Source organism: Glycine soja, chromosome 6 (genome assembly GCF_004193775.1).
Source record: "Glycine soja cultivar W05 chromosome 6, ASM419377v2, whole genome shotgun sequence".
Lineage (NCBI taxonomy): Eukaryota > Viridiplantae > Streptophyta > Magnoliopsida > Fabales > Fabaceae > Glycine > Glycine soja.
In genome coordinates this window covers 13,006,328-13,029,119 of record NC_041007.1, presented here as the reverse complement: position 1 = coordinate 13,029,119, position 22,792 = coordinate 13,006,328, and the positions used below count along the sequence as shown (strand labels likewise).

At 33.3% G+C, this 22,792-nt stretch overlaps 4 protein-coding genes across 6 annotated transcripts; 2 read left to right on the top strand and 2 right to left on the bottom strand.

The window, feature by feature from the left end:
- The first annotated feature begins 1,515 nt into the window (after nucleotides 1-1,515).
- LOC114415827 (18.5 kDa class I heat shock protein-like) lies at nucleotides 1,516-2,442 on the top strand. Its single transcript, XM_028380690.1, has one exon. It carries the CDS (start codon nucleotides 1,791-1,793, stop codon nucleotides 2,241-2,243), a length of 453 nt encoding a protein of 150 aa, XP_028236491.1. The 5' UTR covers nucleotides 1,516-1,790; the 3' UTR covers nucleotides 2,244-2,442.
- A 188-nt stretch (nucleotides 2,443-2,630) lies between these two features.
- LOC114415826 lies at nucleotides 2,631-5,197 on the bottom strand. Of its 3 annotated transcripts, none has more exons than XR_003667416.1 (2): nucleotides 3,496-5,197; nucleotides 2,631-3,260 (listed from the first exon to the last, which is right to left on the bottom strand). XR_003667416.1 is itself a non-coding variant. In XM_028380689.1 (2 exons), the coding sequence occupies exon 1, from the start codon at nucleotides 5,091-5,093 to the stop codon at nucleotides 4,257-4,259; it is 837 nt and encodes a 278-aa protein (XP_028236490.1). In that variant the 5' UTR covers nucleotides 5,094-5,197; the 3' UTR covers nucleotides 2,631-4,049; nucleotides 4,252-4,256. The 3 variants fall into 3 exon arrangements, 1 of the variants encoding a protein (XP_028236490.1); XR_003667417.1 differs by having other exon boundaries at nucleotides 2,631-3,233; XM_028380689.1 differs by having other exon boundaries at nucleotides 2,631-4,049; nucleotides 4,252-5,197.
- Nucleotides 5,198-12,974: 7,777 nt separating this feature from the next.
- Nucleotides 12,975-16,970, top strand: LOC114415824 (aspartic proteinase Asp1-like). The gene is made up of 8 exons (XM_028380686.1): nucleotides 12,975-13,273; nucleotides 14,227-14,344; nucleotides 14,685-14,908; nucleotides 15,287-15,511; nucleotides 15,621-15,762; nucleotides 15,977-16,177; nucleotides 16,270-16,342; nucleotides 16,503-16,970. The coding sequence occupies exons 1-8, from the start codon at nucleotides 13,050-13,052 to the stop codon at nucleotides 16,610-16,612; spliced, it is 1,317 nt and encodes a 438-aa protein (XP_028236487.1). The 5' UTR covers nucleotides 12,975-13,049; the 3' UTR covers nucleotides 16,613-16,970.
- Nucleotides 16,971-17,257: 287 nt separating this feature from the next.
- LOC114415825 (NAC domain-containing protein 2-like) lies at nucleotides 17,258-19,106 on the bottom strand. Its single transcript, XM_028380687.1, has 3 exons — nucleotides 18,788-19,106; nucleotides 18,421-18,701; nucleotides 17,258-18,186 (listed from the first exon to the last, which is right to left on the bottom strand). The coding sequence occupies exons 1-3, from the start codon at nucleotides 18,945-18,947 to the stop codon at nucleotides 17,740-17,742; spliced, it is 888 nt and encodes a 295-aa protein (XP_028236488.1). The 5' UTR covers nucleotides 18,948-19,106; the 3' UTR covers nucleotides 17,258-17,739.
- Nucleotides 19,107-22,792: the final 3,686 nt, after the last annotated feature.

Below are 22,792 nucleotides of genomic sequence, written 5' to 3'. Positions count from 1 at the left end.
ATATTCAGATTACTTTCTGAAATTTTAGTTGTTTTTTTGCCCCCAAAAGTGCCTTTTTGTAGTTATTGGTAAATTTTGGTTTTGTATTTACATACATGCATGTGCACAAGAGTATACATTTTCTACTTCATGATTTTAAATTTTGGTTTTGTATTTACATACTGATTTTTTTCATTTTTGTGTGAGCAATTAGAATTCGTGAGAGTGGTATGTGAAGTTTTGAATTAAACATGGCATTAGTTATATTCTTGTACTATGATTCTTCCAAAGGTTGTGGCAGACATCAAATTTGTATGTTTTTTTACACCAAACTTGTCTTGTATCGTTTCTTGTCAATATTGTTCGACCTTCTGGCATATTTGAAATAGTTGGATGACTCTTTCATATTTGCAATAAAAGCTGAAATACCATGTCTCACGGTTAGGATGTTCTGGTAGAGATCAAGTGAAGATAGATTTTAGGGAATTTGATCTCACTCAGGACAATTTTGGCCTCCCAAGTTCAGATGGTTTGCTTCCGTTCTTGCAGACCTCATTATTTTATTGCAGTCAAAGGTTTATTGCATTGAGCACAGGAAACTGGATGCTATTATAATGAAGAGTACTGCTGGAACACTAATGGAGCCCTTGGAAGGGAATAAACATAGGAAATCGGTGAGCTACTGGAGGCACGTGTATATAATGCTTTAGTTGTACAAATTTCTTGTATTTTGTCTAGAATATTTATATTTATGTAAAATTATAAGACTCAAAATTAAAATAAGTAATTTATGTAAAATTATAAGACACATCACATTAAAACACTAAGTCTTAGTTTATACTTCAGATTTCAAATTCAAATGCACGTGCAGAAGCAAATAAATAAAAATTGAATCACCCATCAAATGCAAACAACTTTTTATTAAATTCGATCAATCTTATTTAATGTCATAATCCAATTATGGAAGCTCCTAATAACAATTGAGGGAGATAAAGTATATATAGGTGCTTCTCACACTTATTTAAATTCGATCAACTTTTTCTTGATCCATATTATAAATAGGTGCTTCTCACACTTTCTCCATTCCACAAAACTTTAGGTTTTCGGCCCAACTCAAATTATTTGGGCTTACAAACTCTCGAGTCCAGTTGATGGGTTTTTATATGTATACAAATTTTAAATAAAAATAAAAATTTATATATGTAAAAAAAATTAATTATTAGATCAAAATTAATTGTTACAAAATTTATTATGTAAATTTATATATTCATTAAATATATATTAAAAAATTTAATATTATATATAATGACATTAATTATTTTATAATATAATTATTCTATTAGTTCAATTAATTAGAACGTTGTACTAATAATAAGAAAATTACAAGTTTAATTTATGAATCATTAATTTTAAATTAATTCATAAAATATATTTTTGAAAATTTCTTTAAAAAAATCGTATGAGCCATTATGGCAATCTGTATCAGCTTTATCCAAGAATAATATTGAAATTATCCAGGTGTACCAGTAATTTGACTGGTGCGTAAAGCAATTGTCATTGATCTAGAACCTGCTGTGGTGGTGCAGACAAGTCCAGAAGGTTTTGGAATTTTTTGAAAGAAACTTAGCAAACCAACGAACTATTTCTGGAACATTCGAGATTGACCCTTGGTTTGATTTAAATACCTCGTGCGTCCCTTCAGACAGCAACAAACAAAACAAACAAGAAAATCAACATTTTTTTTCTATCAATTCACACGACAAAATTTAGCAGAGTTCAAAACACCAACCAAGTAAAGTAAAGAAGGGAAGATGTCACTGATACCAAGTTTCTTCGGTGGTCGAAGGAGCAATGTTTTCGACCCTTTCTCGCTCGACGTATGGGACCCCTTCAAGGATTTGTCTTTCCCTTCTGCTGAAGATTCAGCTTTCTTGAAAACACGAGTGGATTGGAAGGAGACCCCAGAAGCGCACGTGTTCAAGGCTGATATTCCGGGGCTGAAGAAGGAGCAAGTGAAAGTGGAGATTGAAGATGACAAGGTTCTTCAGATAAGCGGAGAGAGGAGTGTTGAGAAAGAAGACAAGAACGATAAGTGGCACCGCGTGGAGCGTAGCAGTGGTAAGTTCTTGAGGAAGTTCAGATTGCCAGAAAACGCTAAAGTCGATCAAGTTAAGGCTTCTATTGAAAATGGGGTTCTCACTGTCACCGTTCCAAAGGAAGAGGTCAAAAAACCTGATGTTAAGGCCGTGCAAATCTCTGGTTAAAAGTCCAATATATAGAAAATACTGTGTTTTGCTTCTTGTGAGTTATAAGGAAGATCTTACAATGTAAACTGTACCTGTTGAAATAAGCGTCAGTTGTTCTTGTTGAGTGGCATTCATGTGTGTTTAAGTGTCTTAACTAAATGTGATGTAGACAAAAAGGAAAGAGATTAGTAATGTGAATTACAATTGGATTACTGCATCTGTTCTTGCTTTAGATACATTTCGTGTGAATTAATTCCAGCTATATATTATTTCATTCAACACTAAAGCCAAAAAGAAAATGTGATTTTAAAATTTAAATATTAAGATTATAGGTTTGATCTATAATAACGAATTTGCACAAGAAATAATATAGGATTGCAAGTTATTGATCTAAAGAAATATGACAAAAAAAAAAACAGAAATCTAGTATTTTTTTTCAATGGGACAATCCTCATGATGATAGTTACTGGTTGGTGTGGACAAACTACAGTCATGACTGATAAATAAACATTCATATTTGATGGTCTTCCTCTTCAGTTCTCTTGAAACCAATAGTTCTCAAGTGATTTAAGAGCTAAAATATTCCGTGCGCGCCTCATAAAACAAAGGGAACTCAAGTGATCATAGACCTCTTACAGGTAAAGGCTATCATAAAGGGGATAATTACTATTGCAAAGATGGAATCGGCCAATTCAGTCATTGCACATGCTTTTGTTGGGATAAATGGTTGGAGTTACATATCAACTCAACAGAAGATGTGGTAATAACTACATCTTTATTGGTTAAAAGAAGCATTGATAGATATGACTAATTGAGAAGCTGAATATAGGTGGCTGCAATCATATTGTAGTATGTAAACAAACAAGAAAAGGGAATTGCAGGTCTTAAGGTAGCATTCTCTTAAGTAACTGGTCAACTGTAACTGCATTCATAGATGACCACACAGAAGGTGGCACCACCATCATCTTCCAGTTTTGCACGGGTGTGGAGTGGATGAGGATATCCCATCTGCTTCCATTGGTCATTAGCCTCAAGCTAAAGGACACCGAATAAACACAGTTCATTGACAGAAATTAAAGGAATCCATCATATCAAAATACCATGTAATGTGACACACCCAAATGAGTAGTTTGCAGATTCTTGCCAACCATTGCGAAGGTGTCATTTGGCAATGAATGTTAAGAATTTGCAAAATACTTGTGTTTGGATGTGTCACATTTTGTGGTGTTTTGATTTGATGTGGAAATAATGGCTTCACATGATCACATACCAAATGCAGCCCGCTGTCATGGCATATCTCTCCACATCAACACTAAACTCTTCAGCTAATTTCTCAGGTTCGTTCCCTTCCACAAAAAGCCTCAAGAATTGAACTTGAAGTTTGCACAATCATGAGTGTTCAATGTATATCCAGGGCCCAGGCAGCACAAACCTTCCATTCTTACATGGTTTTGATTGTGGCAGACTAAAACTAGAGGCATCCCAAAAGGTTTTGGCTTCTCAATGAAATAAAAAAGTTAGCCTCTCATCATTCAAGCACTTGCAACATTTTTACCTCTCCATGTTTTAATTCCATTTCCTTCACCATCGGGCTTAAGTCATCAAGAATCCAATCCCAGTACAAGAGATGACAAGATACATAGTTTGAATCAATTTGCCCCTTCTAACAGTTCAAAGGCTCAACCTCTTTCCCAGCTTCGCAGAACATCACTTCCAACACTACACATTGCAAAGACCAAACCAAATGTCCCCAATTTGTTGTCCATCTCTTGTCATCATCCAACACCCCCCAAAAATCCAATCAACACAATGCATTTTATTTTACTTTTCCAAAAAAAAAAAATTTAATTAGAATGTAGTACCAATTACACTTGTAAATCGTAATCATCCAACCACAAAAATTGTCTTCTATGGTAGATGCCTGACTTTTATAATAACTATAAGAAACTCATAAAAATTAATTTTTTTTATAAAAAAAAACTACTTAACAGAAGAAAAATAATGCAGAAACTGATAAAACATTTACCAATTTCATGCCAAACAGAAGATATCATCAGTCATCAACAAAATATACTGCAAAATCCTCAACGGAGCATTTCCAAAATCCAAGTGCGGCAACCTCAACTCCCTCACCCTGCACGCCCCATCCACCAGAGCTCCGACCCGAACTCGGTTCACATCCACCCTTCTGAAGAGGTAAAAGGCGCCGCCGCGGCGCTGATCGGAAGAAGGGTTTTTCTTGGTTTTGTAAAAGCTCCAACCTTTTCCGGCAAGAATCCGACAAAACTCCTCCATGGTGTCAACGCGAACACCAACAACCCTAGAGTAGAGAGAGAAAGAGCCGCAGTCCCAGTTTCCGGCGGTGCCGGCGGCGTCTGGGTGGTGGTCGGAGTTGAAAAGAACGATCTTGAAGGCGCGTGGGGAGAGCGTGAGGAAGCAGCGGAGGTGAGCGAGTGGGGTTGCGGAGAGGGAAGGGAAGGGGATGGGAACGGCGTCGCTTGGGAGGGAGCAAGAAGAAGAAGAAGAAGAAGAAATGGATAGTGATGAGGGTTTGGATGATGATGGGTTGGAGAAGATGATGTGAGAGAGGGATGGTGTAGGGTACAAGTCTAGACCTAAGTCTCTTGCAATGGTGGCAAGCCTGTATGTGTCTCTTATGATCTCTTTTGTTGGGAGGAATATGAGGCCAGGGGTTTTGTACTTTCTTCTTCTTCTTCTCCTTCTTGTATGATGGTGGGGTTTTGAAGTGCCATAGGTTTTATTTTCATCATCACTATTATGGTGGTGATTTTGGGTTAGGATGTGATGAGGGTTGTGGTTGATGGTTTCACCTAAGACCAGAGAGCGAACCAGCTTTAGTGGAAGCATCTTTGCTTTCTTTGCCTTGCCTTGGCTTAACGAATCATAAGTCACACCTCACAAGACATGTCTTGTCCTTCTCATTCTTCTTTTTTCACCTTCACTTTAGCAAATTAACTATGTTGCTGGGAGGGTCAATTAAGAAAGATTTTATTAAGTAATGGAGTAAGAATTATGAGTTTTATAAATATGTTGCTATTGTATTTAGCTTTTATATATATAAAAAAGAGTGATAAAGTAAAATTAGGTCAGATTTAAATTTTTTTTTTTTAAATATCAGATTTTAGGCTTTAAAACAAGTATATTAAATTTGATAGATTGACCTGTTTATATAAATATATAATATTTATATTATATATATATATATTATAATTATTAATATTAATAATAAACTTAAGTTCGACTGTCCAAACAATAACATCTAACAGATAAATAAATTAGACTTAAACTCGTCAATACTTGATCTGAAATGTTTCCACCCTAATTGCTGGATAGTATTATTCATCCTTGGAATGGATGCATGATGTTATGGACTTATGTTATACTACCATAATAGCAAGCCGAAAGGTAGCACTTTTCAGTTTTCACTCAAATTTCCTCTTTACAAGGAATGAAATGGGGCTATAGTGATATACATTACTGGCACGGGACCCATAGCTTTTGTTATATTAATTATTATGCTCGGTTTTCAAATTTTGAGTCAATGAATTAATGGATATTTTTCTTTTCTTTATTTGATCTCGTTAAGGATTGAGTTGTCCCATTTTTGTTAAGCATCTAACTTCTACGTCCTCATTATGTTTTGTAAAGTGTTTCTAAACTCTTCTGTAATGTTACTTTTGTCTTGGACTGACTCAATGCTCAAACAGTTGTTGTGTATGAGAATATTTGTCTTGACATTTTCTCGGTAATTTAGTGGCTTTGACTGAATTACTACCACCATTATTTTTTTTTATATAATCAGAACAATAAAGGACAGAAGCTAGATTTTAATTCAAATAACATCAATTTCGTCCGCTAAAGACAACTGAATTAGATATTCATTCCTATTAGCAAAATTTAATCATTATATAGTAAAAGAGTTTAACTTTAATTAAATATTTAAAATTTGTTTCTTTTATCAGAATTTAAATTTTAAATTTTAAGTACAATATCAACTGATACTCTATAATACTTTATATTTTTAAAGTAATTATTATAAAAATAAACAAATTTATCATGCATGATACTAATTTTCATATTTTAATTAAAATTTTAAAATATTATCTCATAAGCTACATATCTTATAAAATTATTAATATATTATATTTATATCAATTTATTATTTTATTTTTATTTAAAATATTTATTCAACGTGAATAATATATTCAGTTTAGCTCTTTTTTTTTTAAAAAAAGTTGCTTGTTTTAAAAAATCATTATAAAATTGAGATAAAGAAATAACTATAATTATCGAGCATGTGAATGTAAATTGTTTTAAATTAAAGTCTTAAATATACAATTTTAAATATAGAGTTTGGTTTCTTACAAAGATCATATCGGATTCAAAATATGTTTGGGCCTCGTCTGTTTGGGCTTGTTGATGTTTTAGGTTATGTCTGGGCCTTGTTCTTTCTATCTAGTCAACGACCCAAAAAATGGCGATACCAACACCTGATTTGGCATTCTCCTCCGAACAAGTGTGCGATTAGTTTTTAGCCTTTGAGGCACCGATATTGTTCTTCTTCAGGAATGTTATCTCATGGCATCAGAATGTTAGTGTTTATTTGTTTTAAAAATAAATAAAATTATTTTTGATAAAATTAATTTTATACACTTAAAAGTTAAACCTATTTGAAATGTTCCTTAAAAAAACTCTTTGAAATGTGTCTAAAATAATCTTAACAACAAATTTTACGTTAAAGCATATACTACGAGTCTACCATAAGAAAAATTCATTCTAGCTTAAACACACCAGCACTTAGTGTGTGTTTAAAAACGATTGTGAACTCAAATTGACATGAATTTTTAGATAATTATAAAAAAATAAAGATAAATGAAAAGCAGTTCAAAGATTCATTCATCAAAGTATTACAAAGTTGGTTTATTTATACAAAGACAGAAAATAACTAACTTGAGTAATCAACTAACTTACTCAAATAACTTCGAGTAACTAACTAACTGTCATAACCAATTAACTATTCAAATAACTTCTTGTAATTAACTGCAACTGCTTAATCGTGATACCCCTTAAGTTGGTGAATAGATGTTAATCATTCCCAATTTGACAATGAATTTACCAAAAACCAAACCTGAAAGTGCTTTTGTAAAAACATCTGCAACTTGGTGTTAGCTCTTGACATGGACAAGCTTGACTACTTTGGACTGAACATATTCTCGGATGAAATGATGATCAATGTCAATATGCTTGGATCGTTCATGATGACCAGGGTTTGAAGCAAGACTTATAGCAAATTTATTATCACAAAATAGCATCACAGAAGGCACATCAACTTCAAAGTAAAGAAGTAACTTGCTTAACCAAACAATTTCACTAGTAACAGAAGACAAGACACGCTATTCAGCTTTAGTGGATGATTTTGAAATAGTGGATAGTTTCTTAGAATGCCAAGAAAGAAGGTTGTTTCCCAAAAAGACACAAAATTCAGAAGTGGATCTTCTAGTATCAACACAGCTGGCCCAATTAGCATCAGCAAAGGCAATGAGGTTGAGAGAGTTTTTAGCAAGGAAAAACAAACCTTGTCCACGAGCAGATTTGATATACTACAGAAGATGATGAACAACATGTAGGTGAGGAACTCTAGGTGCTTTCATATACTGACTTAATCGATTCACAACAAAGGTGATATCAGGTCGTGAGATGGTCAAATAAAGCAATCTACCAATTAATCTTTTGTACATTGATGGATCAGGGAGTAAGTCTCCATTATGAAGATTGAGTTTCAGATTGGGATCCATTGGTATATTGGAAGGTTTGCAAGCCAATAAACTTGTATCTTCCAAAAGAGATAGAGCATACTTTTGTTGGGATAATGAGATACCTATGTTGGATTTGTCTATTTCTAATCCAAGAAAATATTTCAAAGGGCCAAGGATTTTCAATTTTGATCTGAACAGCTTGTACAGAGGCAAGATTGGGTCCTGATAGGATGATGTCATCTACATATACTAGTAAAATGACTAAGGAATTTCTTGAGCCAATGGTGAAAAGGGAGTAATCATGCTTGGATTGATGGAATCCATGACTAAGAAGAGTAGTGGAGAACTTACAGAACCATTGTCTAGAGGCTTGTTTTAGGCCATATAATGATTTGTTCAATTTGCATACCAATGAAGGATTGGCTGACTTGTATCCCTTGGGAAGTTCCATATAAACTTCTTCAAACAAATCTCCCTTCAAAAAAGCATTGTTAACATCCAATTGGAGGAGGCACCCGTTTCTAGTAGTAGCAACACAAAGCAGAACTCTCACAGTGGTAAGTTTGGCTACTGGAGAGAATGTATCAGAGAAATCGATCCTAGCTTGTTGAGTATAACCTTTGGCAACCAATCAAGCTTTGTATCTATCTACAGAGCCATCCATTTTGTATTTAACTTTATACACCCATCGACATCATATACAGTGCTTATCAGGTGGTAATGGAACAAGTGTCCAAGTGGAATTTGCTTCAAGAGCTTGGATTTTCTCTTGCATTACTCGACACAGTTCAGGATAAGGAACAACTTGATGATAGAACTAAGGTTCATAGATAGCTGAGATGTGATTAATGAAAGCTATGTAAGGGGGGCTAAGAGGCAACAGGGAACAATGATGTTGGATGGGATATGCAGCCTGAGATTGTGATATTACATAATCAGACAAGTATAAGGGATGCTTAAAGTGCCGTGTACTCCTTCTTAAGGTGACAGAGGGCAAAATGTGAGGATGATCTAAGCCAGGGATTGAGGGTGAATCAGTTGGGTCATGGTTAAAGGTATTAAGTGGCTGTGGTGATTGGCTACGAGTTTGGTCAGGGTTAGGTAAGGTATTAGTGATGGGAATGGGGATAATCAAATCAAGTAAAGGATCAAGAATGACTTGAGGCTGTGAAATGGTTTGAAAAGCAAAAATGGATTCATGAAAGACAACATCTCTGGACACAAAAAATTTCTTAGTGTCTAGGCTATACAACTTGTATCCTTTATAACATTGGGGATAACCAATAAAATTGCAGGCACTGCTCGAGGAGAAAACTTGTTCCTTGATGATGGAAGAGTGGAAGCAAATGCTAAACAACCAAAATTTCTTAAGGCATGATAGTCAGGTTCCTTTTTGAACATAATATTGTAGGGTGAGCAGTGTTATAGTAATGGTGAAGGGGTTCTGTTGATGAGAAAAGTTGCAGTGGTAACACAATCACCCCAGAATGAGATAGGAACTTTAGACTGAAAAAACAAAGCTCTGGCAACATTGAGCAGATGTTGATGCTTCCTTTCCACTACTGAATTTTGTTCTGGTCTTTCAACACAGGAAAATTGATGAAGAGTGCCCATGGAAGCCAAAAACTGAGTGAGGGCAAGTTCCTTAGCATTATCATAACTAAGGCATTTGCTAGATACACCAAACTGAGTCTGAACCATGGTGAAAAATTGTTGCACATAGATTGAAGCTTCAAATTTGCGCTTAAGCAAAAATAGTCAAGTGAATCTTGAGCAGTCATCAACCAATGTAAGGAAAAATCTCCTTCCCTTATAGGTAGGGTGAGCATAGGGACCCCATATATCACAGTGAATTAAGTCAAATGGTAATTCAGATAAATGGTTAGAGTTAGGAAAAGATAATCTTCTAAATTTAGCAAGAGGACAAACATAACAATTAGAAGAAGAGAAATTGGGAGAAAGGTGCAGACCAATTTTATTATTCAAATGTTTGAAAACTTTGTCTAAGATATGACCAAATCTAGAATGTCAAATATGAGCATTTTTACAAGGAATGGAATTTGTATGTGAATTGATAACAGAAAAAGTAAATTTGCAATCAAGAGTGTCCTTGAGATCTAAGACATAAAGGCCTTGGATGAGATCCCCTCTACCAATCCTCTTGCAAGCTTGCTTCTCCTAAATATCAAATTCATTTTGAGAAAAAGAAATGGACAAATTAGGATTGGTTAGAAGAGCACTAACTGAAATTAAATTAAATTTGAATTTAGGAATGTAGGCAACATTATGCAAGATTAAGGTATTGGTTAAGCAAACCGAACCAATGGCAAGGATAGGTATAACATCATTGTTAGGCAGAGTGACAGTTTTATCAGAAACAAGTTGGTAAGATAAAAAATGATGAAGGGAACAAGAAATATGAATGCTGGCACCAAAATCTAAAAGCCAACAATCATGAAGAAAATTAGAAGTGGATGTAGGAAGGATCATACCACTGGCAGAAGAAACACCTTGAGGGATGACAACATTGGTAGCATGACTTTCTAAAAGATTCATCAATTAGCTATATTGTTGGGCAGTAAGCTGAAACTGGGAACCCGAGTCACCAGAGGAAGGTTGTGAGTGAGACATATCAACAGATACTTGTTGAGCAACCTTGTGTGGTGGTGAAGAAGAAGAAGAATGTTTCTTTGCTTTTGAGGAAAAATCAGTCCTCTTATAATTTGGAGGATAACCATGCAACTTGAAGCAACGATCCTAAGTATGACCTAGCATACCACAATGAGCACACAAGGGGCGATTCTTAGAAGATCCTTTGAAGCGATTGTCAGGATGACTGCGTGCAGCAGAAGAAGTCTTCAAGGCAAAAGCATGTGAAACTTCACTAGCAGAGGTGGAAGCACCAATTTCCTTTTGCTTTTCTTCTTGAACAACTAAGGCAAAAACCTTAGTTACTGAGGGAAAGGGATCCATGGATAAAATTTGACCTCTGATAATAGAGAAGGATTTGTTCAGCCCCATCAAGAACTACATAGCATACTCCATTTGTTCAAAATCGCACCAAGGTTTAATTCCTCCATAGGTGCAGCTATGTGAGGGCTTCAGTTTTGATAATGACTCCCACAGAGAACGAAGCTTGGAGTAGAAAGAGGAAACAAACATGGAACCTTGTTGCAGAGTGATCAAGTCATGCTTAAGTTGAAAAATTAAAGGACCATTTCGTTGCTCGAAACGTTCTTGAAGATCATCCTAGATTGCTTCGGCAGAAGAACGATGTAAGATACTTACTTGCATTTCTTTGGATAAAGAATTAAGGAGCCAGGATGAAATGATACTATCATTGCGATGCCACAAAACATGAGTTGAGTGACCCAAAGCAGGTTCAGGAATTGAACCATCGACAAACCCATATTTGTTCTTCCCATGAAGAGCCATGCACATTGCTTTCTTCCAAGAATTGTAGTTTTCACCGCTAAGAGGATGAGAAATTAAGGTAATGCCAGAATTGTCGCAAGAATGAAGAATGAAGGGGTTAGAATTATCAATGGCAGCCATGGCCATGAGAGAAAAAAAAAAGAAATAGCTTCAATAGGGAACAAAAGGCACGGAAGCAAAAACTTCTGATACCATATCAGAAATGAAAGATAAATGAAAAGCAGTTTGAGGATTTATTCATCTAAATATTACAAAGTTGATTTATTTATATAAAGACAAAAAATAACTAACTTGAGTAACCAACTAACTTACTCAAATAACTTTTAGTAACTAACTAACTTTCATAACCAACTAACTATTCAAATAAAATAATTTCTTGTAACTAACTTAATCGTGATAATAATTCTTAGTTTTCGCATCAAAATTCCATTTTGACATGAAAATCATAAAATACACGCATTTAAAATGGGTGCCCAAACACACTGGGTTTTTTTTTTAATCAGTCTTTTTTACTCCTCAAGCTTGTTTGTAACAATTATTTTTATTTGAACATCGATGTGCAGCATTCTTTCTCCTTTGAATTAGAGTAATTGTTTGATGAGTGTATATAATAGTTCTATACAGCCTCTCTAATGAGGCAGTCATGCAAGGAAGGGAAGTGCCCAACTCTATCACGTGTTCATATTTTTAACAGAATTAAAGAAAAATGTCAAAAACTCAATTAACATGAAATGTTTACCGTTTAATGTTCAATATGCTCATCAGGTCATTTGTTCTTCAACATTTTTCTAATTATATATAATAACAGAAATTTTAAATTTTATAACAGTAATTTGCGTGCCTGATACATTATGTGGCCTTTTTCAAGATTACAAGTTTAGCTGAAAAGTGAGAGTAAGCGTCAAAGTTTCAAGACTCTTTTAATCTTTTTATTTTTTTTATTTACTTTAATTTATGTTCATTATATATCTCAAAGTATAACAATCTGATACTTATCGTGCAACAAATAAAAAGGGACATTATCGAGCTTAGGATTTGAGCAGTAGGAATACACGCAAATCTTTAATACTATATACCGGAAATTTATGTAAATCTTAACAAGTTGAAATTTTAAAAAAGCATACCTTTTTTTAAAAAAAGAGAAAAATAACAGCATATTTCTTTTTGTTGATAAAAATAGGTGAGTTGGATTTTGTGATCACCAAATCATTCAAGATTTACAAATGTTTAAAAAAATACTTATAAATCACCTATTATCAGGATTCTCATATTCATGTGAGATTCAAATAACATGCGCAATGTCATACTAATAAAGTAATAAGTGAGAAATGTAAAATGTACATTGAAAAAAAAAAGATAATTTTAATATAAATGAAAAAGAAAATTGAAGGGTATATTTATGGGAGCTAGGAGGGTTGATGCAACGAAGGAAAGAATAAGCACCCGGACAAAAAATGCATTAGAAGAAATCCCAGTTTTAATGATTGAAGCAAAGCCTTTATGGACCGACACCTTGATATAAAAATGTTTCATGCATTTACTGAAACACGCAACGTACCCATTTTCATATCCTTTTCTCTCGTCATCGTTATATGGTTGAACGAATTCAAAGATGAAGTCATGGAAGTTGGGATTTTTGGTTCTGCTAGTTTTGTTCAGCACCTCTACTTGTTCTGCTTGGTTTGGTAGTAAACACAAAAGTTCCAGTGGAAGGAGCTCCTTTCATCCAGATGAGGCTTCATCGTCGTCCTCGTCGTCGTCACCATACATACTAAACCGTTTTCGTGCTGGCTCATCCGTCGTGTTCCCGGTTCACGGCAATGTTTACCCAGTTGGGTACGTGTAAAAGGACCTTCCTTTCTCTTAATCTTTCTTTTTGTTCTTCAGTTAAATTCACTTTATGCTTTTCTTTCTCCACTCTCGTTTTGTTCATCCCTTTTCCTGCTTGGGCCCTCTTTAAATTTTAAGTCCCACGTAAATTAGAGAGGTAAAATTAAGATAAAATATATAAATAAAAGATAATCCTCATCTTTTAATCTAATTTTTTATGTTAAGTTAAACCTAAATTTACATTTTAAAATTTTAAGATAATATTTTTTATTCTAGGAAAGAACACTAATAATCATGATCCACTGTATTGGATAACTAACTTGGCTTAACATCTTAAGCATATAACCAACTTCCTTAATTATTTGGTCAAATATTTGATTTTCAACTTCTTAAACCAATGTCAAATGTATATGTATATATGAAAAAATATCTCATGATGGGTTAAAAAACAATAAACTAGAATAAATAAAAACACCTTCATGGATTTTCTTCCCATTTTTATTTTATTTTTTCTTTGGTCCTGATTGCCTCTGGTCAGGGAATACATTATACATGCCTTCATGGAATCAGTTATCAAAATTGTTTGATGAAGATCAAATAATTCATTCATTATTTTGGTAAATTCGACTTAAATATAAACTATTAATTTTCATCCAAAGGTTGAAACTCATAAAAGTCTCAATTAGTAAATAAATTTTTTTGATTCTGGGTTAAAGAGCACAAGTGCCTCCCAATTACTAAATCACAGTCTAATCCAAATCTCACTTCTGATATATTAGTTTAACTTTTTTCACACGATGAAAATCAAATATTATTTAATTTGAGTTAAATTAATAAATACATTTATGTCCATTCATGTATGATATGTAGGCAATTTTTTTTTTTTTTAACTTGACACATCTTGAAATATATATATATACGCCTCTAACATAAGTCACCATTACTTTCAACGTTCACAGGTTTTATAATGTTACTCTCAACATCGGCCAACCACCCAGGCCATATTTTCTAGATATTGACACGGGTAGCGACCTCACCTGGCTTCAATGTGATGCCCCTTGTTCCCGTTGCTCTCAGGTGAACGAATATTCACTCACTACCAATGTTCAAAATCACCTGCAGAAATTAATAAAGTTTTTTTCCCTAGAAAACATGTCATATTAACTTTTTTTTATAGACAAATGTTAATTTTGTTTTAGAATATTAATTTTTACTGTAAAAACATCAAATTCATGATCTTTTTCCTCTTTTCTTTTCTCTTAATCATTCAACCTAGATTATATCTTTACATGTAATAACAATTGAGATGAGATTGGAGGATAGGCTTATCTTAGCAAATAGATACATGAATAATATTAATCTGTTTGATTTCAATCTCCTACTAATATAGTCTTAAATATTTGTTACTTATTTTCAGACACCACATCCACTATACAGACCAAGCAATGACTTTGTGCCCTGCAGGCATTCCCTCTGTGCATCCTTGCACCACAGTGATAACTACGACTGTGAAGTCCCACATCAGTGTGACTACGAAGTTCAGTATGCAGATCATTACTCATCCCTCGGTGTACTTCTCCATGATGTCTACACCCTCAACTTTACAAACGGAGTCCAACTCAAAGTTCGTATGGCACTTGGGTTAGTATCATAGCTCAAACCAGTTTTACTTCCTTACTTCTTACTTTTATGCCTTATATTTTCAGACTTCAGAAATATCATTTGATCATGGCAACCTTGCATATTCATGATAATTTTACCACACAAGACCAGCCCAACGATAAGTTAGGCCTAAAGCAAATTTTAAAAGAAATTTTTTACTTTAAATATGTAGGACTTTTTTCCTAACATATGTGATATTTTTGTCAACATATGGGTTCTTTTTTATTTTATAAATACTAATAGCAAATATATTTTTACTGGTAGACCTAAAGCTAGTACTGGTATCACATGTATTTTGTTGAGAAGTAAAATTTCTTTAGTTAATCTTATGTGTTTTTCTTTTTTTCCATTTTGCAGATGTGGATATGATCAGATTTTTCCAGATCCTTCTCACCACCCACTAGATGGAATGCTTGGCCTTGGCAGGGGAAAAACCAGCTTGACATCACAGCTGAATAGTCAGGGTTTGGTGCGAAATGTGATTGGGCACTGCTTGAGTGCACAAGGAGGAGGGTATATCTTCTTTGGAGATGTTTATGATTCTTCTAGACTAACTTGGACTCCAATGTCATCCAGAGATTAGTAAGTACATTTTCATATGTCACATCCCCATTTTACATTTTCCACATGCATTGTCATAAGTTCAAGTTCTTTCTCTAGATTGAGATCTCATTTCTGTGATCTGTCTCAGCAAACATTACTCAGCAGCTGGGGCAGCTGAGCTTCTTTTTGGAGGGAAGAAGAGTGGGATTGGAAGTCTTCATGCTGTTTTTGACACTGGGAGTTCTTACACCTATTTCAACCCATATGCTTACCAAGCACTAATTTCTTGGGTCAGTTGAAAACATTCACTAATAATCCTTAAATTGCAAGCCTATTCAATGCACCAGACATTACAGAGCTCATATCATGTCAATTTTCATCATGCAAGATTTGAATTGCTTGAAAGACAAAATAGAAATAAAGCATTTCTTCAATAATACCAAAAAAAATAAAATATTGACATGTTACTTAACATGAATCTTTTCGTTTAATTTCCAAATGTAGTTGGGGAAGGAATCAGGTGGAAAACCCCTAAAAGAAGCACATGATGATCAAACTCTCCCTCTCTGTTGGCGTGGTAGAAGACCTTTCAGAAGCATATATGAAGTAAGAAAATACTTCAAGCCAATCGTGCTTAGTTTCACCAGCAATGGGAGAAGTAAAGCTCAATTTGAAATGCCTCCTGAAGCATATCTGATAATATCAGTGAGTTCCACCTAATCAATTTGTTCTAGATTGACCTTTTTTAAAGTAACAGACACATTTCATGTATGAATGCTAATAAATTATTCTGCCAGAACATGGGAAATGTTTGCTTGGGCATTCTAAACGGCTCTGAAGTAGGGATGGGGGATCTGAACCTAATTGGAGGTAGGAATGTTGTTACTATCTCTCTATTTTTTCTGATGCTTGTTTTGGATAATGGATATTATCACTTTTAGTTCTACTGTTCTTAGCCTGTTTAGCAGTTAATTAACCAAAACTCAAAATGAAAAACTGCATTATAAAATCCCTGGTTCTGTTTATGCAGACATATCCATGCTAAACAAAGTAATGGTATTTGACAACGACAAGCAGTTGATTGGTTGGACACCAGCAGATTGTGACCAGGTTCCAAAATCAAGAGATGTAAGCATTTGATCATAAAAGAAAGCCATACGGTGTTTTTATCATCATCAAATAGTAGCTACTAAGGTGGTTGTATAATACGAGTGTTAATCTGCTTGATTAGATAGCAATATGTTGTGTTTAACAGTAGTATGTTGCTACGTGGTATAGAGGTCTACCCTGATTATTTCTGTTTATAGCCTATATATCGGACTGGTTAAACTTGCTAAGTAACCAGTCATATACAATAATATCACATTAGTTTGATTCCACGGCTTTAAGGATTTAATTTGGAATGGCAAAGCGAAGAGTCAAAATAGAATAGTGCAGGTTGATGCAAATATTAGGTGCATCTCTTGATTCTATAATTAATTGGCAGATTTCATTATTATCAATCCATGTTGTTTCTCAACATTTTCGGATCTATTCAAACTTGGTTGTAGCAACATCATCAATTATAGACAATTTTATATACCGGATAATTCCGTAAAACATTATCAACTTAGTATTTTATTACATGGGCAGTTGATTTGTGTTTTGAATATTTTGATTATTTTACTGCAAGTTCTTTTCTTTTGGCGTTGTTTCTGTTCTGTTCTGCCCATAACCACATTTACTTCACAGATTAAGACAAACTCATATATATATATATATATATAGTACAAAGTGTCAAACATGTACAACACTCGAGGCCAGGCTAGGCTGCACCATCATTTCCATCCTTTGAATGGAAGATTTTTCATTCAATTGTTTCCTTTGAATTGAAAAGCAGAAGTTGGTATATTACAAAATATATGAAAAAATCATACTGGAATAGCAATGGAACAAGAATTTTCCTTACACCTACTCATTAACCCTCCAATATCCTATCATCCATCATTCGGCTTACTTTTTACTTACTGCAACACCTAACTCCTTTTCTCCTTTTTTTTTTTTGTTCTCTTTACACCAAGATCCAATCCAAATACTAGCTCATTTCAACCGAATTCCACATTCCCTGATCTCTCTAGAACAAAGAATAAGAATAGTTTACTAAGCTTGGCCTAGTCCACAAAATGTTAGGTGCAATGCAATTGCACACAAATGCTGACTTTTACTACAAAAAAATAATAAAGATATTTGCGGGTCCCATCATCTTGTCCAAAAAAAACGTATCGTTTTCACATCTTCTGTAGGTACATGAACATGTCCTGCAAGGGCGAGAGCTGACCCATTTGGTACTGAACAGTGCCAAAGGGGTCATCGTCGACGGAAAGGTTATTATCGTCCAAGTAATTAAACTGAAAATCAAACGCGTTTTCTAGCTGTAGGCCCAGATCATAATCATCGTTATTCCACTTGGGGTCGCTCTGCACTTCCCTCTCGCACCTCACATCGGGCGAAACCACGTGCTCCGAGCTGCTCGAGTCCGTGTGCAACCTTGGCACCGAATCTGAAGTCTCCGTGTACAACAATTGCTCATTTCCAAGCTTATGAATCTCAGGCTTCGTCTCGTTCTCGTGCTCAAAACTATGAATCATTTCAAGATTCATCTTCGGTGCGGTCGTGTTGTATTTCTCAATCTTCCCTTTCTTGTTGTAGATTCGACACAACACCCAATCATCAAGCTGTGCACCATAACACAACAAAATCAGATCCATTTTTATAAAAATAAAAAAAAACTGAAAGATCAAAACTTATGCAATTCTAATCCTTTTCTAATCAAAATTTTAGTCAAATTGGAGATATAAGGTGAATTGAATAAGGGAAACAGAAAAAAGATTGCAAGAAAACTAACATTCTAACAAAATTAATATTTGCCCATAAAAGAAAAACTAGTGAAATTACAATTTGGGACATACCCTCAAGTTGTTGTTGTTTTTCTTGGAGGCAGATCGGTCAACATTGGCGAGGCGATATTCGTGCATGATCCAATTGGTTTTCACTCCTTTGGGGGCTTTTCCGGCGTAAAAAACCAGAGCTTTCTTGATCCCTAGCGCTTTCGGTTTTCCGATCGCCTTATCGGCGCCGGTGGCTTTCCAATAGCCGCTTCCGGCGGCACGGTTCGGCCGTGAACCGTTCGGGTATTTCCGATCCCGAGGAGAAAAGAAGTACCATTCTTTCTCGCCGTAGTAGCCAATTTCTGCATCATCCAACTCATTATCAATCAATTGAACTATGCAATTAGTTGCAGTCACAAAACGAAACCCCATAAGAAATTAAACGAACCTGGAAGCTGCCATGGATCAAACTTGTACAAATCGACCTCTTTGATGATGGGAACCGCGATTGGTTGACCCGCGCACTTCCTACACAAGTAGTGATTCACCAATTCTTCATCAGTGGGGTGAAATCTGAACCCTGGTGGCAACTCTAATTCTCCCTTCATTCGCGTTTCTTCCTCTCTTTGTTCTTGTGTGTTCTTCCCTTTCAACTGAAGATTCTTCTAATTTGCAAGCTTCTTCTTCTTGTGGTTGTTGATGTTGGTTTTGTTCTTCTTGTTGTTGGCTCTGCTTTGCTTTGCTCTGCGACTTGAAACGTATGAGAGAGGACACACCCTGGGTGGGTTTTATAGCGTGAAGGGATAAAAGAAACATAGTGAATTTCGACACGTGCGTTATTGAGGTGGAGGCCAAATCCATTTGACAATTAATTTATTTAACAAAAATAAAAATAATGTGTGACAAGGTTCGACATATGTAGGGATGACGGCAGCCGCCACGTGGCAGTGGTGGAGTGGGCGTGGCGCACGTGAGAGTGTTCGGGCTTTTTGATGATTGTGTCATGGCTTACGTCAGTTGTCGCTGCCGTGCCTTATATTTTCAAAATGTCGGCTCGATAGTTATTAGCCATGGTTGACTATAGTAATTATTGTGTCTAGTCCACCCACCCAAGCTTGTCGTGTTCCTTGTTCTACCCACTAACATCGTGCCTCGTGTCAACACATTGTGAATCTTAAGCATGGCACCGCACGACATTCTCTAACCAGAAATTACTCAGCATTTCTTTTTGTTCCCCTTTTTGCACATTTTTTTTATTGATTCTTTTTAAGGAATTAAAGATAAAAAAAATATCAGAGCATATTTTTAGATATATTCTATTACTATAATTTTACTCTTTTTTATTATTAATTTCTTAACTAAGATACTGATTAATACTTATTTCTTATTTTAGTTTTATTTTCGTTTTATAATTTTAGTAAACAATTATTTAAAAAATTTCACCATTAACTATTAATTATTGTGCATTTTTGTAGAAATTAATTCAGGGTTTTTGCTAATATTTTTCTTAGGGTATTATTTAATGAACTAAAAAGATAGATTATGTTTTGTGAAAATTATAAAAAAAAATTAAGAAAAACTTATAAGCGATGTAATTTTATGTATTCTAATAAAAAAAATCACTGTAATTCCTTAACTAATATGATTAAGACACCCCGTTAATATTTGTTATTAGTTAATATGAGAAAATCAACGTGTTCTGTCATACTTGGCACAGCTCGATGGAAAAATGGTGGTTTAATTCTATGTAACATTATTTCTTCAATATATAGTGAAAATTTTGATTACATATTTGTGCATATTAAAAAAAGAAAAAATATATGTAAATTTGGTTATTACAAAAATATTAATAAATTTTTCATTTCTTATTTTACAAGTTTATACATAGATCGAAAAAACGAAATGGATAGAGTAAAAGTTCATCATTTTTTTTTATATTGCAGCTTTCTTAAGCACGCTTGATGGAAATAAATAAAATAAAATATAGTTCATTTTATTAGAACACATGTACGTATTTTGTTTAACATAAATGGTTGATTTGTGGAATTAAAAATATTATTTAAATTTAACTAATAATCAGCTAATAAATATAAAGAGAAACAAAAGATGCATGTGTATAATAATTAAAGTTTTAATTAAAAAATAGTGGTGGGTAAAATTACAATTATTATAAAAAATTAGCTTGAAAATTTATATTACATCCTGAAATTTAATGTAATGTGTGAGATGGTGAATTTTTTTGTGATATTATAGCGAATATTTTACATCAATTGCTTTATAATTGATTTAAAAATACTTTCTAAATAAGTTATACTAAGAATTAGTTTAGAAAGTACTTTATTTCTCAATCGGTTATGCACTGAAAAAATACTTTCTAAAGTAGTTCTTCTTACCATCGATATAAAATGTTAATGTTATTTCCAACATTTTGAAAGTCATGGCAAGACCTAAAAACTAATAAAGTAAAAAGTGTTTTCAACTTCGATTTCTAGTACAACTAATTTAGAAAAATCATTATAAGTTTTCTCATTTTGAAACATGTACATGCTTTTGTTATCGCTTTGATTTACAGTCCCTTATACTATGGTTCTAAATTGCCTTAAAAAGAAGTATTTTTAAACTAATACTCCTAGATTACATCGATCTTTCTCTTATACAACCAAGATGTTCAACCTAGCTATGTTTTCTCTGCATACATCTCTTCAATATCATTTTGCTCTATGTCTGTGTTTGTTTATCAATTTTTTCTTTTTCAGTGTATTCATCTTTCACACCCTAACCTCATGTGATGCATCTCCTTCACTCCTTTATGACGCAATCCTCTCTCACTTTGATTATGACTTCATTTTTAAAACCTAATTAACATTCTTTTTTTTCCCCCAAAATATAACCACGTTATGTCTCCTTATAAATGGTATGTGTGTTTTGTTCGAAGGCATCAAACAGTGTGTTTGAATGCTAAGAGCAGTGTGCTTAAAGGTTCCAAACACTGCCATCAAGGAATCAATGCTTCCACTTTCCATGGTCAACAAGAGACCATGAACCTTTAATTTATTTTTGGTTGGGTAACATGAACCTTCAAAATAATGATGAAAGATTTATCAAAGACAAATAAATATCTCCCAGATGAGAGATTTACATTCAAAGAAATATGAAACAAAAGAGAGAAGAAGCTAAAGCTAACTCGGAGTAAGGATTTGACATTACTATTGTATCAAATGAAAACAAAAATAAAGAGCGGTTAAATTTCTCAATTCGACCCATATAATAAAAAAAAGACAAAATTTACGATCACTTCGTATCAAGAAATTTGTAAGCCATTTTTTCTATCGTTCATAGAATCGATTGGAAAGCATTGACTTTCTATATCAGTTGATTATATATTGCCTCATGCCATCGATTTAGAATGTTGAAAACGGTAAATATTTAAAGTTTTTTTTTGTACTAGTGAATGTTTTTTTTATGTAAATTAATAAGGATATATGAAATTTTACAAATAATACATTTCTTAACTTACAAAGTCATGTATTATATTTATGTTTGATAAAATTAACTGAAAGTTAAAAGTTGGTAACTGAAAGCTCAACAGTTAATTTATTAAATTATAAGAGTTCAATAAAACTAACTACTAAATTGACTAAAAAATAATATAATTTATTTTTAAAAAATAAACAAAAAATTTAATAAATATATTAAGAATTAAAAAGATAAAAATATAAAAAATTAGAAACTAACATTTTAAAAAATGTTATTTAAAGGCTTATTTATTGAATAACTAAATAAGATTTTCATTTACTAACAAGAGTTAAAACTTAATTAAAATAAAATTAAACATTTTTGCATAAAAGAAGTCAAATATATTGGACTTTTTAGAAATAGAAAAACATTTTGCATAAATTTAAAATCCATTGGCAGAGAATTTTTTTAGATTTATTTTTTTCTAAACTTACAATAAAGATAAAAAATATATAATTTAGATCTTAAAAAAATCCATATATTCAGAATAGATCTAAAATGGAATAGATGTATCTAGGGATTAGTCCTTTGAAAAAAAAATCTTCCTAAATACACAATACATAAATGTCTTATCATTCATAACTTATTTTTACTAACTTATTAAATTAATATTTTAAAAAAAAATTCTACCAAAATTCTCTAAAATGATCTAGTTGGCTACTTTATAAATTGTAAGCTATCTCGTTATCTTGCCCAATTTACTGTATGATTGATTTTACAATTTGTTGATGACCATTATAAAGGAATTAATTAAAACAAATATTTTTTTTTATTAAAATCCACAACGAGATCGAGTGTGTTAGTAATATTAATGTTATATTCTTTTATAAATATTTTTAATAATATTATTAATAATAATTTTATTTTTATTATGATGATGTAATAAAGTAAATATTTAACATTGTTAAAGACACCCATTTAATTGAAGAATTTTTTA